At 38.9% G+C, this 22,443-nt stretch overlaps 1 protein-coding gene across 1 annotated transcript; it reads right to left on the reverse strand.

The window, feature by feature from the left end:
• Window positions 1–10,461: 10,461 nt before the first annotated feature.
• Window positions 10,462–22,167, reverse strand: KLF6 (KLF transcription factor 6). Its single transcript, XM_026672246.2, has 4 exons — window positions 21,228–22,167; window positions 17,842–18,421; window positions 15,292–15,415; window positions 10,462–14,045 (listed from the first exon to the last, which is right to left on the reverse strand). The coding sequence occupies exons 1-4, from the start codon at window positions 21,327–21,329 to the stop codon at window positions 13,994–13,996; spliced, it is 858 nt and encodes a 285-aa protein (XP_026528031.1). The 5' UTR covers window positions 21,330–22,167; the 3' UTR covers window positions 10,462–13,993.
• Window positions 22,168–22,443: the final 276 nt, after the last annotated feature.

The following is a 22,443-nucleotide window of genomic DNA, read 5'->3' on the forward strand; positions in this document are numbered from 1 at the left end:
GTTACTAACTTAAAAACTGCTCAGATTCATTTAACAACTGTGGCAAGAAAGGGGGCAAAGCTCATTGAGCAACAGCATTGCTTAACAACAGAAATTTTAAACAACCAATGGTGATTTAAATTGAGGACTACCTGTATTGCAGTCATAGATCAACACAAGAAGAACTTAATAGAATAACAGAGTTGAAAGGAACCTTAGAGGTCTTCTAGTCCAACCCCCTGCACAGGCAGGAAACTCTATACCATTTCAGACAAATGGTTGTCCAGTCTCTTCTTAAAAACTTTCAGTGTTGGAACATCCACAACCTCTAAAGGCAAGTTCTTCCACTGATTAATGGAAGGGAAATTTCTCCTCAGTTCCAAGTTGCTTCTCTCCTTGATTGGTTTCCACTCATTGCTTCTTGTCCTGCCCTCAGGTGCTTTGGAGAATAGCTTGACTCCCTCTTCTTTGTGGCAGCCCCTGAGATATTGGAACACTGCTATCATGTCTCCCCTAGTCCTTCTTTTCATTAAACTAGAGCCTAGACATACCCAATTCCAGCAATTGTTCTTTATATGTTTTAGCCTCCAGTTCCCTAATCATCTTTGTTGCTTTTCTTTTTTGCTACAAATATATTCTACCTTGATAAATGATAAAATAAAGTTTAATACAGAATTAACATATATTTATAAAACTAACATTTATAAGTGAGATCCAGGATGCAGATTATATTAAATATAATAATCATATTTGGTCTCCTCTGTATTTTATTGCTGCCTAGCTCCGTCTTTCCTTCTCAAATAAGGCTAAGTTCATTGAAGACAAGATCATATAAACACACTCAAATTGGAGAGAAGTATGAAGTAAGTATTGCAAGCAGTAGTCCTAGGCACTCTACTTTTCAATGCTGGACTTGGATGTGGAAGTGGATGGAAGCCGTATCAAATTTCAGTTAATAAAAAATGGAGTGGGTAGCTAATACTTTAAAAAAATGGAAATGAAATTCAAATGATTTTTTATACGGTGGAGAAATAAGCTGATAGTAACAGAATACAATTTAACAGAGCTGGGTGGAAAGTTATCCCAGTAGAAAACAAAAATCAAACGCACAGGTATGGGATGGAAAATACCTGGCTTGGTAATAAAACTTGTAAAAAGATATTTATTTATTTATTTAGATTATTTATCCCCCCCTTTTTAAGTAACTCAAGGTGGAAAAGATTTTTATTTGTTTGTTCATTCATTAATTTAATTCATATGCCATCCATCTCTCTACCAAGTGACTCTGGCTGGCTTACAATAATAGAGAAACAAAATAAAATAATTATAGGATTAAAGCATCATAGTACTTCTTCCTCTTTCTATTTTCCCACGACAATCATTTGTGACATTGATTGGACTGAGAGAGAATGACTGGCCCAAAGTCACCCAGCTGCCTTTCATGACTAATGCGGGACTAGAACTCATAGTCTCCTGGCCCAAAGTCACCCAGCCAACATTCATGAGTTTGACAGCGGCTTATCTGTTTGCTTTCTAAAGTCCCAGAGCATTTATTATAAACTTTTATTCATTAAACATGAAACTCAGTCAACTGAACATTTAAAAATTATCACAAATATTATTGACTGGCTCTGATGGTTGATACGGATTGCTGCCAGTATCCTAGGTATTATTATTGTTGTTGTTGTTATTTGTATGGCTGCCTATCTCATTAAGTGATTTAGTGAGGCTCACAACAGATAAGAAATTTATCCACGTCATAAATGGAGACTTTCTATGCACTTTTTACACAACAGTCAACCTACTCAAATATAATTCCCCCAGTTCTCATCCTTTGACACATATATTTCTCTGATGTGAAATTTTGTTATGCATACGATCTCTCCCCTTTTAAAAATCATGCTTGCTGTTTAGTTCCAACATTTGATAGTGTAGCTTCTCTCTCTCTCTCTCTCTCTCTCTCTCTCAATAAAGGCTGCAGATTTTTCATTGTGGAAAATGAATGCTATATTTCAGATAGTTCAGGGGCAGTTGACTAAGTAATGCTAATTCGTTGGGCCTAGAAGATGTGCTTTTTTCTGCCGTAGCGGAACATTCTCCTTTGTTCCTTTCTGCCTTCTGGAACATTCTCCTTCCAGAAATCAAAATGGCACTGGCTTTTCTTAAGGCCTTAGACCTGGCTCTGATTCTGGGCCAGGAGCCCCAAGTGTGTGTGTCCTTCCTGCTTTCCCTCCCTCCCTCTCTCGGTCCTTCCTTCCTGCATGATTTTTATCCCGCCTTTATTATTTTATAAGTAATCCAAGGCAATGAACATATATAATGCGCCTTTCTGTTTCTATTTTTCATTCATTCATTCATTTAATATTGCCTTTATTATTTTATAAGTAGTTCAAGGCAGTGAACGTATGTAAAGCACCTTTCTCTTTCTATTTTTCTCACAACAATCCTGTGAGGTGCATTGGGTTTAGAGGGCATTACTGGCCTAAAGTCACCCAGCTAGCTTTCATGCTTAAGGTGGGACTAAAATTCACAGTCTCCTGGCGATTGGTCCAAAGTCATGAAACTGGCTTTCATCATTAAAGCTGGATTAGAATTTACAGTCCCCTGGCTTTTAGCTTCATGTCTTAACCACTAGATCAAACTGGCTTTCTTGCTTTTATGTTCTGATGACCAGTCTATATATTGTGTGGGTTGATAGGCTGTCATGGATACCCCCTCACCACACACACATAGAAACATACTCTGAGTCTTACAAGGAGCATTTCAAAATTACTGCTGCACCCTGAATTTCCTGATGATACACACTGACCTATGATGCATAAAAAAAACCTCAAAGGGCTGGGATTAATCACTTGCAAGAGAGTCTTCTAATAGGTTTAGAAATTTTAATTCTAATATGTTTAAAAATTTTCTCAAAATACTTCAAATTATAACTCCACAATGTTCCCAAAGCAACAAATATTAGCTACCTGGTTGGGCTGGGTTAGAATTCAATATTTCTCAAACTTAGCAATTTTAATTTCTATGAACCAACTCCCAGAATTCCCCAGCATGCTGGCTGGGGAATTCCTGCAGTTGAAGTCCACAGATCTTAAAATAGCCAGATTTGAGAAACCGTGTCAGATGGCAAGTTTCTAAACAATTCCTAACCTCAGTGATCCTATGGTTTTGATTTGACTTGGATCTTGCACCAGCTCTTTCTCATCTTTCAGCTAATATAAACAGAATATAATAATCTTTCCTCAGAAAGCAAGAGTGGAATCGCTGAGAATGTATGTTCCTACGACTGCTATCTCTTCTTCAGTCTTCTTACAACCCAATGATTTCAAAACCAGACATGAAGCAAGTCTATAGTACAAGGCACATGTTGAAATGCCTGACGGACACGCTGCCAAAGATTATTGCTCTGATGCTGTGCGGTAGCCCTCTTGCGCCACACGTTGCTTTGAGCACAACATTATTTGCTTTGAGCCCTGCAACACAAAGTGAGGTGTGCGGGGGGAGTAGAGGAAGTACTGTACTCTGGTCAGCAGAACCAAACATTCCTGCAAGCCTTAATTTAAGATATGTGGTTGAAGCAATCCCACTATTACTCATAGGAAGCTAAAAAACTCAGCACAGCCCAACAAAATGGGCATAGCTCTGGGATCTTGGTTTCATTGACTATATTTATGGACTTACTTCCTGCCCAAGCATCCATGGTGGTTTATGGCTTAATGGTAACCCCCCAAAAGTTACAAATTAAGAACCAATAAAAGAGCAACCTCTGGTGATGATTGTTATGATCTCCGATTTCAATTTCCCTTTCCTGTTTTCCCTCAAATCTCTTGAATCGTTCTCTCATTCATATCAACAAATGATCTAGAAACCAGCTTAGAATATGTTCTCATCAATTTATTGCATTTGATTCCTTAAGTGTCAAAGCATATGCTAGATGTACTAGTTCCTACGCAAAATATCTGCAAGGTTCCGGTCAACTATGCAAGATGTCATTCCCAAGGCTCCCAATACGCATGCAGAATCCAAGATAATCCTGATAGATGGCGTTGTTAGGAATTGAGCAGCTTTAAAAATCCAATAAATTAAATTGAATTGACGTAATAAACCTTGTTCATGCTGTACCTATTTTTAAGGAGTTGACATCAGAGTGCTTTATTGGAGCATATCTTTCTGTGCTTTAATGACCTGTTATTTTAACTACTTATTGAGTCTTTCCCAAGGACTTGGACAGGCAAGGTTTCCAGTCTGAGCAAAGGGTTCGACTAGAGGATCTCAAAGGTCCCTTCCAACTCTTATTCTGTTGTTTAATCGTTCTTCTATTTGCTGGTTTTAGTATTTGTGATTTTTCTCCTGTTCTTTCTCTTCCATAATAATAACAGAATAACCAAGTTAGAAAGGACCTTGGAGGTCATCTAGTCCAACCCCACGCTCAAGCAGGAGATACGATACCATTTCTGAAAAGTGGCTGTCCAGTCTCTTTTTAAAAGCCTCCAGAGCACCCACAACTTCTGAAGGCAAGCCTTTCCACTGGTTTATTGTTCTCACTGTTAGAAAATTTCTCCTCAGTTCTAGGTTGGCTCTCTCCTTGGTTAGTTTCCATCCATTGCTTCTTGTCCTGTAAGTTAAGACAGAAAAATCTGCTCTCATCAAATGCAATACAACTAATTAAAAACATAACCACTATCTGGACTTTGTCTTTCTTACTGGCAATTGTTACATCTGGGGTGTTACGGGTAATCCTTGTTTAGTAACTACAATAGTCGCTGAAAGAAACCATGATTGTGCATATGATTGCATCGGTTTCCACTTCTTTACAGACTTGCAAATGTCATAAATGTGAGGATTGATTGTAAAGTTAATTTTTCATCATAACTGTGAATGGTTGCTAAATGAGGACTGCTTGTATATGACAGGTATTTGCCTATTTGAATTCCAAACTCCCACAATATTTTAGCTTTTCATTTTCTATACTTTGTCCATTTTCTGTTCCACCAGTTCTTGCTTGCAGGCAAATGTTATTCCTTGCAGATATTCCAATGTGCCATCATTGCTACTTTGTCATGTATTATTATTATTTTATGAATATTACATATAAGACAAAGAGGAAGGAAGGATGGTCTCCTTGGAAACTCCTTAGAGTCAGATGTAATTAAAAATGGATTTGAAGGAGCAGATGCCTAAATTTTAACATTCAAATCCTTTGTTTCATTTTTCGATTCAGTTCTTGGACTAGTTGAATGTACATTCATGCTATGACTGCAAGCACATGACAGCAAGATTTTTTTAGAATTTTGGAATCAGCAAATATGAAGATTTCCTGATGCATTATGCATCTGCGGCATTATTTAAACAGAGCTGATGTTGATTTGTTCTACCTTCAGTTATCCAACAAAGGATCTGGAGCAGATTTTTATGTATATGTGTTTATATGAGGTCATAGGCACAATTTTTGACAGACAATTCTTTTGCAGCTTCTCTGAAGCGACGCTTTTATTGCAGGTTTTCCAAATAAACTTCAAGTCTGTAAAAACAACAGGCTGCTTCAAAATGGATCCATTTCTTATCTTTCAAGAGTGATGTTCCAACTGCAAGGTAATGAAAAGTAAAATAGCAATTTAGATGCTCCGATTATTTCAATCCACCACTTGAAAGGACTTGTGGATACCTTCTCAATGTTAATTGTCTAATTTCAGACTTTCCCCTGTCTCTAGAAATTGAATATTCAAAAGTATATAGAGCTCATAAAGGTAATCCTTGACTTAAAAACCATTCATTTAATGACTGTTCAAAGTTACAATGGCACTGAAAAATGAGATTTAGAATGAGCTCTTGTATTTACGACTGTTGCCGAATTCCTGTGGTTAATTGATAAAAAAATTCAGCACTTGGAAGCTGGCATATCTTTTTGATGGTTGTGGTGTTCCAGTCATGAGATCACCACTTGTGACCGTCCCAGCTATTTCTGAATGCAAAATCAATAGGGGAAGGCAGATTCACTTAACGACATAACAAGTTATTTGCTTTAAAAATGTGATGAAAAAGGTCATAAAATCAGGTATGAGTCACTTGACACTGGTCTTGCTCAGCAATGGAAATTCTGTTTCCATTTGTGGTCATAAACTGAGGATATAGAGTGAAAATATGTCCTGGATTTTGAGATTGATAAACAACATCCCATGTTTGTGCAGTGCAGCCCAGGTTTAAAGTATGAAGAATCCAACAGAATGACAATGGATTTCATTGAAAGGCTGCATCAGGGTTGTGTTTGATCTTGGGAGCCCCGGGTGGGCATAGCCAGCTTAATGTCATTCGTGTCAGCGCCTGTGATGCCCCTATTGCTTTGTCAGCAAAAACGGGCTCCTGAGCTCTGTTTTTTAGCTGTGACGGCCTCCTGCAACCTTCTGCCAGTGAAAATGGAGCTTGGGAGGGCTCCCGAGCTCCATTTTCACTGGCAGAGGGTTGCAGGAGGCTTGTTGCAGTCAAAAATACGGAGCTTGGGAGCCCATTTTCGATGGCAGAGGTACCGTGGGTTGATCCTTCACTGTTTCCAGAGCAGCCCCATGGGCCAGATCTAAGCACCCCATGGGCCAGATCCTCCCCACTGGCCTTGAGTTTGACTGATCGACACTGAAAGTCTCCAGATGTTCATTTAATTCCCATCTGACCATAATCTTCTTACATTTCTTACATTTCACCTTGCTGCCTTTTTTTCTCCTCTGTTTTTTTCTGTGCGTTCATGGGGACTCTTGTCAATGGTTAATCTATGGCTATTGACCTTTTATGCTTTAGTCCTCTGGAAAACTCAAGAATTCAAATGTCTATGGAGTTTTCAGTCTTCCAGGTAATGGTTTTCCCAAAGATGCTTTTTCAAGAGGCAACTTTTTTAAAAAAAATGTTTCGCTTCTCATCAGAAGCTAAAGCTGCTTGGGTGAGAAGTGAAATGTCTTCAAAGAAAAAAACAGAAAGTCCAGTTGCTTTTGGGAAAATAAAACACCTTGGGTCTAGAATTCAAAACATCCACCTTGAATGTTTTAGCAAGGATTATGATTACAGCATAAGGCTAAAGGATTTAAAAAAAAAAAAAAACAGATTTTCCTATTTTAGAGCTCATGCTTTAACTTTCCCCCAAAATGCTGCATTTGGAGTGAACCTGGATGTTGCAGCTGGCACAAAATGAAGCAGATAAATTGTTGATGGGATAATCTAATGCTAGCTGAGCAAGCACCACTGCTAAAATCACTCCACTACATCCTGCAAGCTTTGAGTCCCAACTAAAAGTGCTGGTGATGACCTCTAAAGTCATATATGGTATAGGACCATTTTTCACTAAGTACTACATTACCCAGGTTGAATCTTCTCAACCGGAAGGAACATGGTGAGAAAATCTATTTAGAATCCATCCTCTGGCTGTGATGTGGTGAACATGGACCGGATTAGGGGGTCTTCTCTGTGGTGGTCCCTTTACTTTGGAACTCCTTATCTTGTGGACATTTAAAGAATTTCTTCTTTCCTGGCCTTCTGTGAAAAATGTTACAGCAATACTATGTATTGTTAATCTGGACCGAATGTTTCTTATAGGGTTATCTATTAGTAGTGTCTTCCTTGTTCTTATTTTCCTAATTATTATGTCATATGTTGCCTAAGGTCTACTGACTGTGGCAGTATACAGAAACTGTGAAATACACTTTCTTGCATATGGTATACATAAATGCAAGCATTAAGACAGCCAGCATGTTACAGTGCTGGGCTAGACATAGGGAGACCCAGTTTCAAATCCTCCCTTAAACAGAGAAGCCAGCTGGATGTCTTTCGGTTAGTCTTCTCCTCAGGCCAAATCAGTGTTCACATACACACACACACACACACTCCAGCTTGAACATAATGACACTGAATTTTTCCCCCCAGGTTTTCCTTATATTCATATGTATTGTTTATCACCTTTGATATAGACTAAATTGATCTATTATGTAAAACCTTCTATTCTTCCATTAATTTCTAAGTTAAATATTTGTAAATCAGCAGCATGTTCTTAAGATTTAAAATAGGAAGGAAAAAAAAACCCTAGTGGCTACCAATTGCAAGATGAGGAATGACAGAACGTGTATTTTGTGATGCTTTTAGTTTGTGTGTGTGACAAAATGTATCTATTTAGTTGCTCTCAACTACACAAGAATAATTCCACAAAGTCAATTCATCTTTGATATATATTTTTACAAATTGTATTCACCAAAACTGAATGGACTCTGCCTCCAAGTAATAGGAGCTTTAACTCTTTGTAACTAAAATCAGCTTTCAGCAATGCTATATAAGAAACAGGTTATGCTGACCAATACTAATAAGTGATTTATTGTTGAGCAAAAACAATAAACAAGGGAATGCAGAATGTATGTGCTAGAATTTTTTTCCCCAGCATGTTATTTAAGCCAAAATATATAGAACCCTGGTCTTTGAATCAATGGGAAGAAATGAATGCTGTAGATGGATGTTCAAGGGAAGGCAACATGTTGCTTTGCAGATGGTTACTGCCTTATGATTCCCAAGACACTTGACCTTTGATTATGCTAGCATGGTACTCATTAGATTTGTACTCCTGAAGCAACAATCTCACAGAACCATTGTTTTTCTCTTAGAGCAAGAATTTTTAGCAGTCTCTAATGGTAGCACAGAAATGTTTCAAGCGAGATGCTTTTATTACTTTCCTCTACGGAATGTCAAAAACGTAGAATTTCAGCCTACACCATGATAAGTTTGCATTTTACAATCTGTCAGACTGATTCTTCAGAACAGGAAATTGAGAAGAATTAACATAAGACAAAAGTTGGGAATAACTGGCAAATTTAGGCTGTAAGCTGCCATGTTACAGGATGGAGAGCTTAATGATATCCGGACTACCAGCAGAATGGACACCAGCCCAATAGGGCTCCCACATTTTTTTTGAAGGTCTTGACGTGAAGATTTGGTCTCTTACTGGGTCAAAATTTCTTTATGGTATATAGGAAATGGACTTAAATATCTTATTTTTCTAGAAGGCCCTATAGCAGGGGTGTCAAACTGGATTTCTTCGACAAAGAAATATGGGTCAGCATATTTCTCCTCTGAAGGCCGACTTGGGGGGCAGCACTCAACAGGGCCCTTCATGACATGGGGGACAGTGTGAAGCCCCCTGCACCAGGGGTGGGATTCTACCAGTTCGCACCTATTCGCTAGAACCGGTTGTTAACATTCTAAGCAGTTTGGAGAACCAGTTGTTAGAAGAAATTACTGGCCTAATCCTGTAAGGCAGGAAGGAAACATTCTGGTGTTGCTTACAGAAATTGCCTCTCCGTTAACCCTTATTACATTTTTGGCAGGACTAGACTTCCTGTCTCAGGAACTTCTCTGGAGTTTTTCCCCCCTCCTTTGCTGGTACTTTGCTTGTGTGGAGTGACCATTCAAAGTTATAATGGCACTGAAAAAAGTGATTTATAACCATTTTTCACACTTACGACTGTTGCAGCATCCCCTCAGTCATGAGAGGCCAGGCGAGATGTGTGCCTCGATGTGAGTGATAGTTGGCCACGCCCAGCCAATAACATGACCACAAAGCCACGCCCAACTGGTCACGACCACAAAGCCACGCCCACCAACTAATCCACGCCCACAGAACCAGTTGTTAAAAAATTTGAATCCCACCCCTGCCCTGCACACTATTTTGACTGCCAGAGGCACTGCAGGCCGGTCCTTTGCTATTTCCAGGCCGGATTTAGGCACCCCATGGGCCGGATCTGGCCCGCGGGCCTTGAGAGTGACACCCATGCCCTATAGCTGTGATGGCGAACCTATGGCACACATGCCGGAAGTGGCACGCAGAGCCACTTCTGCTGGCACGCGAGAGGTTGCGCGGAAGAGCCCCACTGTGCATGCGCAGGCGCTCCCTGCCAACCAGCTGGTTGTAGAGTATCTGCCGTGCATGCGCGGGGAGACACGCGTGGGGAGGCACATGCATGCAGAGGCATGTGAGGGGGTTGCGTGTGCATGCACAGAAGTGTACGGTGCAGGGGGTCATGCGCGCATGCGCAGAGGGGCAGGGGGAGTCGTGCGTGCACATTTTTGGCATGCAACGTAGAAAAGGCTAGCCATCACCGCTCTATAGTCTTGATTACGCTGGTTTAGATCTCCTGAAATACTGTATTTTCTCCTAACTAACCTTGATTACAATGAGATTTTAGGAACTATTATATGTTTCTTGGATTGGTTATACCATATGCGGTGTGAATGGAGAATCAAAAGCTGTTTCAACTTTTTCTTGATTTAGAAATTCTGGCTACGGTCTTTTGAAAACTACTGATTTTATCATTAATGGTATTCAGAGCTTAAGTAGCTTCAATCTTTATAATGAATTAGAATAATCATTTTAATTGCTATCCTAATAAGCCAAGCCCAAAGAACTGAAATCCTTGCACAAATTCAATTCCGCATAAAGAAAAACAAAGGAAGACCAGATACGCTGATAAGAATTTTTTATGTTATTTCAATAAAAAATACATTCATACAGAAATATAACAATCTTGCAAAAAACAATTTCAAATAAAATCTTGTAAAACAAATTTTTTTACAAAAATCTTACAAAGAGATTCTTTAGATAATAGGGTGCTTCAAAAAAAAAACAAACCAAAAAAACAAACAAACATAAAAAGAAATTTTACGAATAGAAATTTTTTTTTCTGAAATTTCAAGCAATTTTTTTTTTCTTTCAGCTTGATTGAGGCTCAGTTATCACCTGAACAAAATGTACTTATTTAACTACAAAACTGATTTCTAACTACTGCAAGAGATTTTTTTTTTTTAAGTAGCAAATGATTATGGCTAAGCAGAAATCATTGCAATCTTACCCTCTCAAGTATAATGCTGGAGCAGAAAAACTTGCAGAATGCCTTGATCAAAGGGTGAGTATTTTAATTCATACATGCAGATAGGAATTTCCCGATCTACGGTATATATATATATATATGTATATATATATTTTGTCTATGAAATGGCATCTCTCAAGAATGCGGTAAAAAGTGCCCTGCATGTATGAAGCGCCACACATCTCTTAGACTTCGGTAATCCGTAGATAATAAAATAAAATTTAAATTGGGATAATTTTAAAAAAAACTTAAAAAGTGCATTTTTTGAGCATATAAAAATTCAAAACACAATGCAGATAAATGTAGGCCTATATATCTCTCAGCCTCGGATAAAATGGATTTGAACATGGTTAAGAGGACTATTAATCTTCACCATCATTTTCAGGGGTGGGGGGAAAGCTGCCCCAAATAGCAAGAAACAAGTCAAGTTCTTGTGGAAGGCAGCTTGGAAAATACATTGGGCTTAATGTTTGGGGAACAACTATTTCTAACATCTCATAAAACTGTCTTGTGAATTCAGCTAAAAGGTAAAATACCCGTAGGAATAAATTCACCATCAAGAAGCACATTTCTACATCTTCTCAATAAGCTTAGAGGACAGAAAGTGAGAGGTTGAGATTCATTTATTTAGTCTTAGCGGAAAGTGTCCGTTTTTAAGTAGCCCTCAATAGATTGCTCCCGTATGATGCAGAAATGGCTAAGCAGGCATTGTTAGCCCTTGGTGTTCCAATTAAATGCCCTTTTGGGGGGGAAATGAAGAGCTCACTGACCACCATCAAGGAAAGCACGAACTAGCAAGAGAAGAAGCAGAGGGCAGCAAAAACCAAACCTACAGACAAAAGGCCCGTGGAGGATTTTGGGTGAACATAGGAGAAAGGAGCTAACTTTCTTAAGAGCTTTTAAAATGACTTTTTTTCTTCTTTAAAAGCAGCCAAGTGTCTTGCATTTTAAAAAAAAATGGAGGAAAACCAATAGAAACCATTTAAATCCTGTTTCTCCAGAGGAACTCCAATGCACTTTGTTTGAACACCAAGAAAGTTTTGAGTGTGCAAAAGTGCCTATCGATAGGGAAGTAACTGCCTTCTCTTGTTAAAAACTGCGCACACTGATTGAAGCTCCTTCCTTCTTTTCAGGTCCCTGCTAAAAGAAGTTTACAAACAGTAATAATAATAATAATAATATTAATAATAAGCTGACTTTTGTTTGCTTCTTCTCCACGAAATGCAGGAAAAGAGGAAGACTCCTCACAGGCTATGACACTTTACAGCAAAGAACTCAATACAATCCTTAAAAATAATATATTATCTATATATTTTATAGATGAAGACACACACACACCCAAACACACCCACTCACAAATATACATGCACGCACACTCACAGCTACAGATACTATACTCACAAATAGATATATACATACGTTATAGATATCCTGCCCACTTGATAATTACTTTTTTTTTGTTTTGCTTTTTTTTCTATTTTTTTCTTTACTTTCCATTTTAATTAAGGGGAAGCTACATATACAGGTGTGGACATTGTGCCTTTTAAGAATGTTGTTGTTCTTGTAGTTACTCCTGCGGCTTTAAAAATGCATGAGCAAAACACAGCATCCTGAATACAGGATCTTTTTGGTGGATGGAGGAACTGGTCGATTAGTTTTCATTAATTTCTTGAATGGGAAGAGGATGGATGCGGCTCAGGGGCAGGTTGTGCAAGACCAACCTTGTGAAAAGATGGAGTCAGGGATGCATTCTTTGTTGGATTATGCCATGAAATTTTCAGTACAGATGTTTATATGGGGGATCACCCAGAATACCAGCTGATGGTCTTCCCACCTCTTCATAATGTACATTTGATACAGTACAAGTGTCAGGTGAAAAGAGAGCCTTAATAAAGCATATATCATTCATACCCCTGTATAAGACCTCCCAAAAGAGAAGTTTAATTTGCATAAGGCACCATTATTAAGGTCAACAGTGCATTAACAGGTAGAAAACCAGAAATTAGACCTCAAGGCATAAATAAAAGATAAGAAGGTAAGTGTTGGACACAATATTTGGGGGGGAGGGAGAGAAACAGCTGCCCGAGTTCCTTTTTTTTTTTTTTAAATATCCATCTCTAACCTACAGTGGTTTTATCCACCCCATAGAACAAAAAGTAATTCAAGGAGGAGAAAAAAAAACACTATTTGGGTTTGGTATGTTATGTAACATTAAACCAATTGCAGTGTAGCAGCTTTGAACTGGAATTGAGAGAAAGCAAGAGAGAAATGGCAGTCCTGATTACAGAATGGGAAAGCATCTAGTTCTCCGGAACCATGCAATAACCTTTGTATTATAATGAAAAAAAAGTTATAGGTTGTGTTATATTGTAAATACACAGCTTATACAATGGATTACAAATGAGCTCTGTAGCAAGTCAGACAAGCTACGGGAGACATTGCACATTTAATAGCTGGACCAGACACCAAAAGCTCCTTTCATACAGGACCTTTCTCTATTCTGATTTTCCTTTCTTCCCTTCTATCTCCCCCTTCAGAAACCAAAATAAAAAAATAAAAATTAAATTAAAAAAAAAAAAGGTGCAGACACCATTTCCCCCTCCCCCATCCAAAGGATGCGCATCCTTCCACCTTACATAACACTCCTCACATATTCGCCACTCTCCCCAAGTTAAAAAAATAAAAATTAAAAAAAATAATAATAACAATCCCACGTTCAGACAGCCTTTTCTCTCTTACGGGTTAGAAAACAACAAGGAACAAATGTTTTTTTTTTTTTCTTTTTCTTTTAAAAAAATGTGCCTCAGCATCCAGTCATCCAGTAGATCCTCCATAACACACAAGTTGTCCATTCATTAACACTCCCAGTTCGCTCACGGCAGAAGGCGTCGGAAGCCATTCGCAAGGTTTGGTCCCCTGGGCTGGAGACCTGCACCATATGGTCACTGCAGCCATTTCTTACATGACTTAACTAGCCCTCTAAAGACCTTCCAAGGAAGAGAGGACCTGGAGGCCACTGAGTTAGGGTGCAAAATGGCATGCTTTGGCTGGAATATGCATCCTTTCGTCCAAGGCCATCTTGACCTCGAAGCCTCTTAGCCCACAGGATTCAAGCTTCCAATCATTCAGAGATGCCTCTTCATGTGAAGAGCCAGATGGTCAGATCTGGAGAAGCACCTGCCCAACAAACAAAGAGAAGACACAAGCTCGGGTTTCAATGGGGCATCAAGAAATATGCTGGTTTTAAGGAACTTTTTTTCCCCCAAGAGGCCACTGGACTTTCGTCATTTTTCCTTGAAGACGTTTTGCATCTCATCCAAGAAGCTTCTTCAGTTCTGGCTGTCAGACCTGAAGCAGCTTCTTGGATGAGACGAGAAATGACTTGGTTATGGTACCATGCCCTCCATAGTCATTTGGATTTAAGATTATTAAATCTTGCGCAGCTAAAAGTGCACAGCCGCGGAAGGATCACTCCGTTACATGTCTGGAATGCAAGATACTGCATTGTAACTAAAGGTTTTGCAAGTGAGCTGACACTTCAGCCCACTGATTGTGATCTTGTCAGTAAAGGTAAACATCTACCTTTATTACTAGAAGAAGCTGAGATCAGCATGTTAACATTGCAACAACTCATGGTAAAAGGAATGCAGTGAAGGTCAACCCTATAGCCGCGTAGGTGATCAGCGACTTTAACTTATTCAAATACAGCACATTAGTCACTACTGCATAACTTTTCTGACTCTCTATCTCCATATCTTGCCAGAGGTGATACCAGAAATAGTTCAGTTCAATTTGGAGGGCCACAGGTTCTCTACATCTCTGCTTAAGGCACTGTGTGAAGAGACAACCAGTGGCAAAAGTTGGAAGGTTGTTTTTTTTAAGTGCTCCATGTCATTGGGTCCATCTAACTGAACTGGTGGCAACATTCAAATGTGACTTAACGATTCTGAGGATAATTTAATCTCTCCTCTAGAAATCCCACAGAGGCTTCCTATCAATTTGTACTACTGCTTTTCTTGATTAATGTTCTTTCATTAATCCAGAAACTATCCAGAAATTATTTCAAATACAAACATTCCAACTGCATTGCGAATCTGGAATGCTTCCAGGAAAGTTGGAACAGCATTGAAATGTTTCTGGTAAGGTTAAAACAGGACAATTCAACTTTTTATATTTAAATAAAACTATACCATCGTCATCAACAGAGTTGTATGAAATTTGCTGCTTTCTAAGCACGAGGAACAAAATAATATTATAATATTATATATATATATATATATATATATATATATATATATATATATGTATGTATGTATGTATGTATGTATGTATATATATATATATATATACACACACACACACACACATACATATATACATATATACATATACATACATACATATATAAATTCCATCCACATACCTGTCACAGTGATTACACTTAAAAGGTTTTGCACCCGTGTGCTTTCTGAAATGTCTGGTTAGCTCATCACTCCTTGCAAAACGCCACTCACATCCTTCCCACGAGCATCTGTAAGGCTTTTCTCCTACAAAACAAAAACAAACAAGACAAAAAACATTTATAATGGTTATTCAGTTACACAGAATGCACACAATATTCCTCCTCCAAAGAGCAATGTTGACTCACTGAACATTTTTTTTTCTAAAGAAAAAAACATAGGAAACAAAGTTGCTCATTCTATAGTTTATGAGGCACTTCCAAGACTGCTGATGGAATTTTTTTTTTTTTGAATTTTTTTTTTTTTGTTTCTGTTGACATCTCCAACAGTAAAGCATTCCATCCTGACAAAAAGATTCCAATAATCTAAACTTTCGGGGATCCTCTGATTCTGAAACTGATTTTTTTTTAAAAGGAACTGAAAACTCACCATGTATCTTGATTCAATTAAGAATTGTTTTTTAGATTAGCAGGTTTTACAAACACTTTATAAAAAAAACGCTCCTTTGTTTCTTTGGGTCCTGATTAAAAGAGAGATGCCAACGAGACTATAAAAGCCATATCTTGAGAGTCCGCTGGACTGAGATGGCTCATAAAATTAAAAAATAAACACATTTTGCCTACTTTCTTATTAGGACAACGGTTTTAGTTTCAACCATTTCCATCTTTCTTCAGAACACTTCCTTACCACTGAACTTAAAATAAGCGGTCTGTAAACTCTACCCTACAAGTTGTGTTTCCTGCATGGTTTTGTTTCTCTCTGTAAGTATCCAGTAAGCTTTGCAGAAGCTTTACATGGCCAATTGGTGGGTAAAGAAGAAAAACAATGAATAAAATCAGTAGCATACTGACTTTAACATTAGCACTGAAGTGACAGACCACAAATTTTTCCCCCCAAATACATTTTAGTTACAGGTTCTGACTAAATGTTGGTTCCCTGATAATTATCACACATATTTACTTTCAATTTTATAGCAAAATGGCTATAGAACACACAATCATCCCCTTTTCTTCTTTTTTTCCTCTGTTTACTCAAGGGTTAATTGGTGAAGTAGAATAAGATGTAAAAACAGCATTTATGAGAAGGAGGAATCCTTTTAGCTTGTATCAAAATGTACAGCTTTGCTTTGTACATTTATAAGTGATTTGGTGCATCTAACCATGAAGTCATTAAAAGCAGAAGAATATTTACAGTCAAAAGCAACCATGGCAGCTTCTTACGCTATAAAAAATTTATACAAGCTCTGATTCCACTCCACATCTTTTCAGGCTGCTCTAGGGAACAGGAATGTATTTTGACATTTGAGTTTCACCAGGATAAAACTCTGTTAGGTTTATCATGAATGGAAATGTACCACAATCATATGGTCACAACTATAATCTTTCAAGGAGTAAATTATGTACTTTGTAAATGATACATGCAGAAAGTTAATCTGCAGCATAAATACCATAAGTGAACCAGAATTAAGCAAATGTTTAATTAAGGTTTACTGACTAAACCAGAATTGCTTTGGATCACACAACTACTAACCATATGAAAGTTTAAGATGATATGGAATCCAACCCATTTTAAGATTAGATTCTTCTTTACCAAAAAATTCTGGGTCTTCTGTTTTGTTGTCTAATTTTAGATTTATCTAAAGAATTTTTTTCCTCTGAAAAAAGATGAAGTAATTGTTCACCTTCTCAGGCATGGGGTTATTTAACCAATAGAAACCAGCCATGCACAAACAAATAAACAAACCACCCAGCTGATACAAATTTGCAACGGGCTTATGGAAAAAGAATGAGGAAGTGAGGACTTGCATTCTGGGAAACTTTAGCTGGTGTTGCATTATCTAATGGGCCTGAGTTCTTATTCCAGGAATTTTGTAAGATTATATCACTGAAGCATCAAAGTCTTCTTCAGAATTATCTGGTAGAGGCAGTTTGAAAGCTAGCCAAATCCAAATGGTCACCTGAAGACTAGTGTTTTGGGGAAACTTAGTGACCAAAAGATCCTTCCTTATGATATTTGGGGCATGCTGATCATGAAAAGCAAGAGGGTAAGAGAGAGAAGGGTTACATTATAAAGTATGAACCAGCAAACAGCTGGCGTAGACTGTGGAAAGTCCAAGTGGATGGAAACAACCACCAGCAAACCACATTTTGAAGGTGCAAGACACCAAAAAATATATTAAGAGGAAATGGACTGCAAAGGAAATAGGAACTGGGAACAAATGAACTTCCCTTCTTATACTCATCTCCTGCCTTTCTCCACAACGGATATTGCAACACTTCTAGGGAGGCGTTCTACAGGGAATACATGCAGCTGCACCATGCATTCAGTTCCTGCTCTAGTCTTTCGTGATTCTAGGCCTTTCCTGGCCAAGAGTCACGAAATCATGAAGTATGGAAATCCTACATGATGCAACTGGACACCATCTCATTTATGAGAGATTATTCTAAGGTCAATAGAAACTGTACAGAAGGCAAGACACATTCATCAGTCCTAGAGGCCGTATGAATACTCACCTGTATGGGTACGCTGATGTGCTTTCAGATGTGAACTTTTGGTATAAACCTTCCGGCACCCATTGAAGTGGCAGCGATGAACTCGTCTCCTCCCATCAGGAGAGGCATCACCACTGACCAGAGTACCTTTTTCCACAGTCTTTCCACCAGTACCGGTACGGATTTTGCCAGGTGAATGCAATTCACTTGGGGCACAATTCCATGGTTGAGAAGATGGCTCCTTGCCCAGCTCAGGGGAAGAAGGAGGAGTAGAAGTGACAGATGAATTCAAGTTTCCAGCACTGGCCAAGTTTAAGACATCATTTATGATATCCGAGGTAAATTTTGTTGTAGGAGAAAGTTCCTCGGAACTATCTGAAGATTCACTACTGATATCAGAATTCAAACTGTTAGTCTCTAAAGTCTGATTATTAAGGTTGTCCTCCTTTGGAGCACTGGCTGTCTTTAGTTCAGATTCCTCCTTTTTCTCCCGTGCCAAAATAATTTTGGTCCACAAATCCTCCTGACTGTCAAATTTTATCTCAGAGGCAGACACGTAGCAGGGCTCACTCTGAAGGTATCTCTCCAGCTCTAAGCAAGTCTACAGAATTAAAATACATAAACAGACATTTAAAAAATAATTCACTTCTTAGAACATTCTGAAAAAATTAGCAGGAAGCCATGCACATTCAAAGAGGGGAGAGTTTATTTCTGTTTGCTAGTATGTTTTAAAGTTAAAGGCCATTCAAGTTTCAACTAATGAATGTTCCAAGAAAACAGTGTAACTCTCATGAACTTGTCAAGAATGCAGAGTCAAGAATAGTAACTCAGCTACATTCCTTAGGCATTTCCCTAATGCGTTAACTAAACAGGCATCTCGTAGAAAGATTTCAGTGGGATCAAGCTTTAAAGTCAATGCTACCTTCTCCAAATTTTATTTATTTTATTAAGTAATGTTGACTTGAATTTTTTTTTAAAAAAACCCTCAACTGAATTTCTGTCAAGTGGACAAAAGTTATGGTTCGCACTCTAAATTTAAGTCATATGTGCTGTGGCTGATTTTACATCTCCCAATCCAAGACATCATTTCCTGTGCATGAGAATTCAGCCTGAAGGAGACACTGAAAAAATGTCCCAGTATACAGGCATGACTCAATTGTAACGTGAGGCTTTCTTTGCAGAGACAGTAGGCAAAATCCCTACATTTCTAACAGGACATTGAATAAAAGAGACAAAAGGAAAAAGCACAGAAAACTCCAACTTTTAAGGTTTCAACAATGAAGGAGAACTTTATCTGCTGGCCAAGAGTAGCTTGGTTATGAGTCATTCCCTTGTTTCTTTTACTCAATGCCAAAAGAGACTTCCTTTTTAAATTTATGACTCTCTGCCAAGAATGCTTATGGTTCAAATCTACATGCAACAGGACAGGTTGTTGTTGTTTTTAATCTTCCAATCCAAGATATCAACAGGACTTTGCACAGCCTAGCGAAAGACTGGCCATGGCAATTGTATTGTATTAATAATTAGATTCTAAGCAAAATGGTCAGTCTAGCAGGAATTGTGTGGTTTTCAGCAAGAGCCCTTCCTCCACAATTGTGTAAGTGAAATAAAATGCTGCACACAAACATGCACACACACCATTTCAGGATCAATTTAAATTGGCCATAGTGCCTTGTAGACTTCCACACTTCCTTCTCCTGACAATTAAACATACCTATAAACTTCATTAAACTGAGACACTTGCTCTTCAGTAAAGGTGCAGAAAACAATTTCTATGTTGCTAAACATCTCTGCTTATTGGGGGAGGGAGTGCAAAGGGAAAGAGAAAGGAAAATATTTTCTCTCTGGTCAATAATTTTAGGTCCCCCCCCCCCCCTATAATGATTGTAGCAAACCTTCTAATATCTTGCAAAGGTACTGACTACAGAAGAAAATGTATGGAAAGAATAGGTTTGACATTCAGGAACAGATTTAAAATTCCTCTTATTAGGCAAACTAATTTTGAGAATCATCTGGGGAGGAAAGAGGTGGTGGTGGCTAAAATGATTCTGAAGTCTATAAAGAGCCAAAGAGCAAAATCACTCCCAGAAAACCTTGTCAGACCTTTTTTTTTTTTTTTTTTTTTTTGGGGGAGTAGAATGTGTGTTTTGTAAAATGCCAGCCCCCTGAAAAGATTGGTAGAGCTTCATATTTCAAGCTCCAAAGTCAGGTTTTCAAATGAAAACCCAGATGAATTAAATTGGGTTACAGAGAGCAATCATTACAGTAATGGAGGCAAGTAAACATGTCTTCTCAGTCCCACATTCCAGGGAAAATCCCAAGCAAGGCAAAAAGAAAAAAGGAAAAAAAACGTTTGCCAGTGTTTGGAATCCAATGACAAGGACTTAAAAAAAAAAAAACCCTTGTCCATTAAAGGCAACATGCCTCAGATTTTCCTCTATTAGGATTCATAAGGTGAAGGGGGGGGAATCATTGTCATATGACTGACAACTCGTTCTGCTTGGAGGGGGATGTTTTAAAAAAAGCTGTACATGATCCTGCCATAAAAATAGTACAGTACTGAAAGAAAGGGACACCTTCCCCAACCCCCATTTTTGCGAGAGGATATTCGTGGGGGGTTGAAAGGGGAAGCACGGAGAGCAACTATTTCTAAACACAGAACTGTTTGGATGACAAGTTCTCCTTATAGCAATTGGCTTTGCTTCAAAAAAAGGGGGGGTGGAAACAGAGAGGAGAAAAGTGGGGGGGGGCTTTTTATTTTTATTTTATTATTTTTCGGGCCAAAGAGCAGGGACAGGCAAAGGAGAAAAGGCAGAAACTTGGCAACCCGATTCGATCCCATGGTATGGTTTTATTTAAGAGTAGCCAGCTTTTCATTCTAAGGGGTTTTTGAAGTCTGTATCGGTGAGAGCAGGGCACAGCGCGAGCAAACAAGCGTTCAAACACAAACACACACACACACACAGGGGTTGCTCACAAGTTCTGACAGCCACGTCCACTGAGAAGAGGGGGGGGGGACAGAAACGAGAACCAGCATGCATGCATGCATGCATGCATTAAAAAGAAAAAGAAAATAGATAAATAAATAAATATAACACATGCCCTTCGCTTGCTAAACAGCACAGATTAAAATAGCTTCTCTCTCTCTCTCTCTCTCTCTCTCCCCCCCTTTCAATGACATTCAAATCTGTCTTTGCATTTCGATCTTTGCCCTGAAGCAAAGATTCTTGATCCGGGCAAAATAAATAATAATAATAATAATAAATTTCTTTCTCTCTCTCTCTCTCTCTCTCTCTCTCTTTTTTTTTTTAAAAAAAGGAGCTCTGAAGCTTAATTCATGCCTGTGGTCCCCCAGCGTTTAAAACCCCGAAACGGTTGCAAAACATACACAGCCCTTCCTCCTTTACCTGTTGCCAGTATTCCTCCAGAGATGGCAAGGCGGAGAAGTAGCCAGTGTCGTGAACAATCTGGAGTTCCTGAAAGATGCTACACATTGGAAGTACATCCATGCCTCTCGTGCGGGGGAAAGGGGACGGTCGGTAGGGAAGAAAAGTTGCAACCGGGAGCCCTTCGGCAGAGACGAGCGTCCGATCGCTCGGGGTCTTTATTTTTTTCCCCCGCAGGTCGGAAGAGCGGAACAGCGCGAAAGAGGTCTCGGGCTCCGGCTCTCGGCTGCAATCGCCACAGCAGGTGATGGTGACAGAAATACGACCGGCTATTTACAAAAGTCTCACTTCCTCCTCCTCCTCCTTTCTCCAAAGACCACCGAAATCAAAGCAAAAAAAAAAAAAAAAAATCACGAAAAAAGGAGGGGAAAAATATCACCCAGCAGAAGGTACCTTAAGGGGGAGGAAAAAAAATAGCAATCTACGGCTAAATATACATATGTATATATATATATATATATTAAATTCCTGTTTAGAATTTCAGACGAAGTTTTTTTTTTCAATATATGTATATATATTTATATATATAGGTAAATATATATATATAAACGTATATATATATTAAATAATATATAGAAAAAGCAGTTTCATGCAAAGTTTAATTGCACAGCAATAGATCAAAAGGTTCTTTTTTTTTGGCCCTTTTAGCTGGTTGGCTTTTGTTGTTTTCGCTTTTTCTGTAGCTTTTTGCAGTCTCCCCGATGCTGCTGTTGAGATTGCCTTCCACTCCTGGGGCTCTCTCTCTCTCTCTCTCTCTCCAGAAGATAGTTGCTGAGAAGCCTACTCAATATTTGCAAACACCGAGGTGACTGCAAATGTAACCCGCTGCAAAAGTTCCCTTTCAAAAGCTCTCCTTGGCCGCCACCTCCCCCTCCTTCTACTCCCTCCTCTTTTCTCCCCCTCCCCTTCTGCTGAAAGCCACACTCGCTCCTCCCCTTTACTCCTCTCCCTCTGCCCCCCGCCCTCCGCCACCTCGTGATCCCATTACGCCGGCTCTGAATGCTGCCCAATCTATAACAACAAACTCGTTACACCGCGTTCCAATGATGTCAGACTAGCCCAATGGCTGTGCGCGGCGCATCTCGGCTCCTCCTGGCGTGACCGAACTTCTCCGTGACGCCTCACCCCATTGGTCCGATTCGAAATTCGACCCGTCCTGATTGGCCCTGGGAGCGAG

This window comes from Notechis scutatus, chromosome Z, assembly GCF_049901735.1.
Source record: "Notechis scutatus isolate UNSWTSFEM ecotype Mainland chromosome Z, rNotScu1.2, whole genome shotgun sequence".
Lineage (NCBI taxonomy): Eukaryota > Metazoa > Chordata > Lepidosauria > Squamata > Elapidae > Notechis > Notechis scutatus.

Excerpts from the sequence above, each read along its gene's own strand:
- KLF6 (XM_026672246.2), bottom strand. The coding sequence starts at position 21,329 with ATGGATGTACTTCCAATGTGTAGCATCTTTCAGGAACTCCAGATTGTT. Across the intron at positions 15,416-17,841 it reads ACATCAGCGTACCCATACAG|GAGAAAAGCCTTACAGATGC; the intron begins GTGAGTATTCAT and ends TTTGTTTTGTAG. Across the intron at positions 14,046-15,291 it reads AAGTGTAATCACTGTGACAG|GTGCTTCTCCAGATCTGACC; the intron begins GTATGTGGATGG and ends TTTGTTGGGCAG.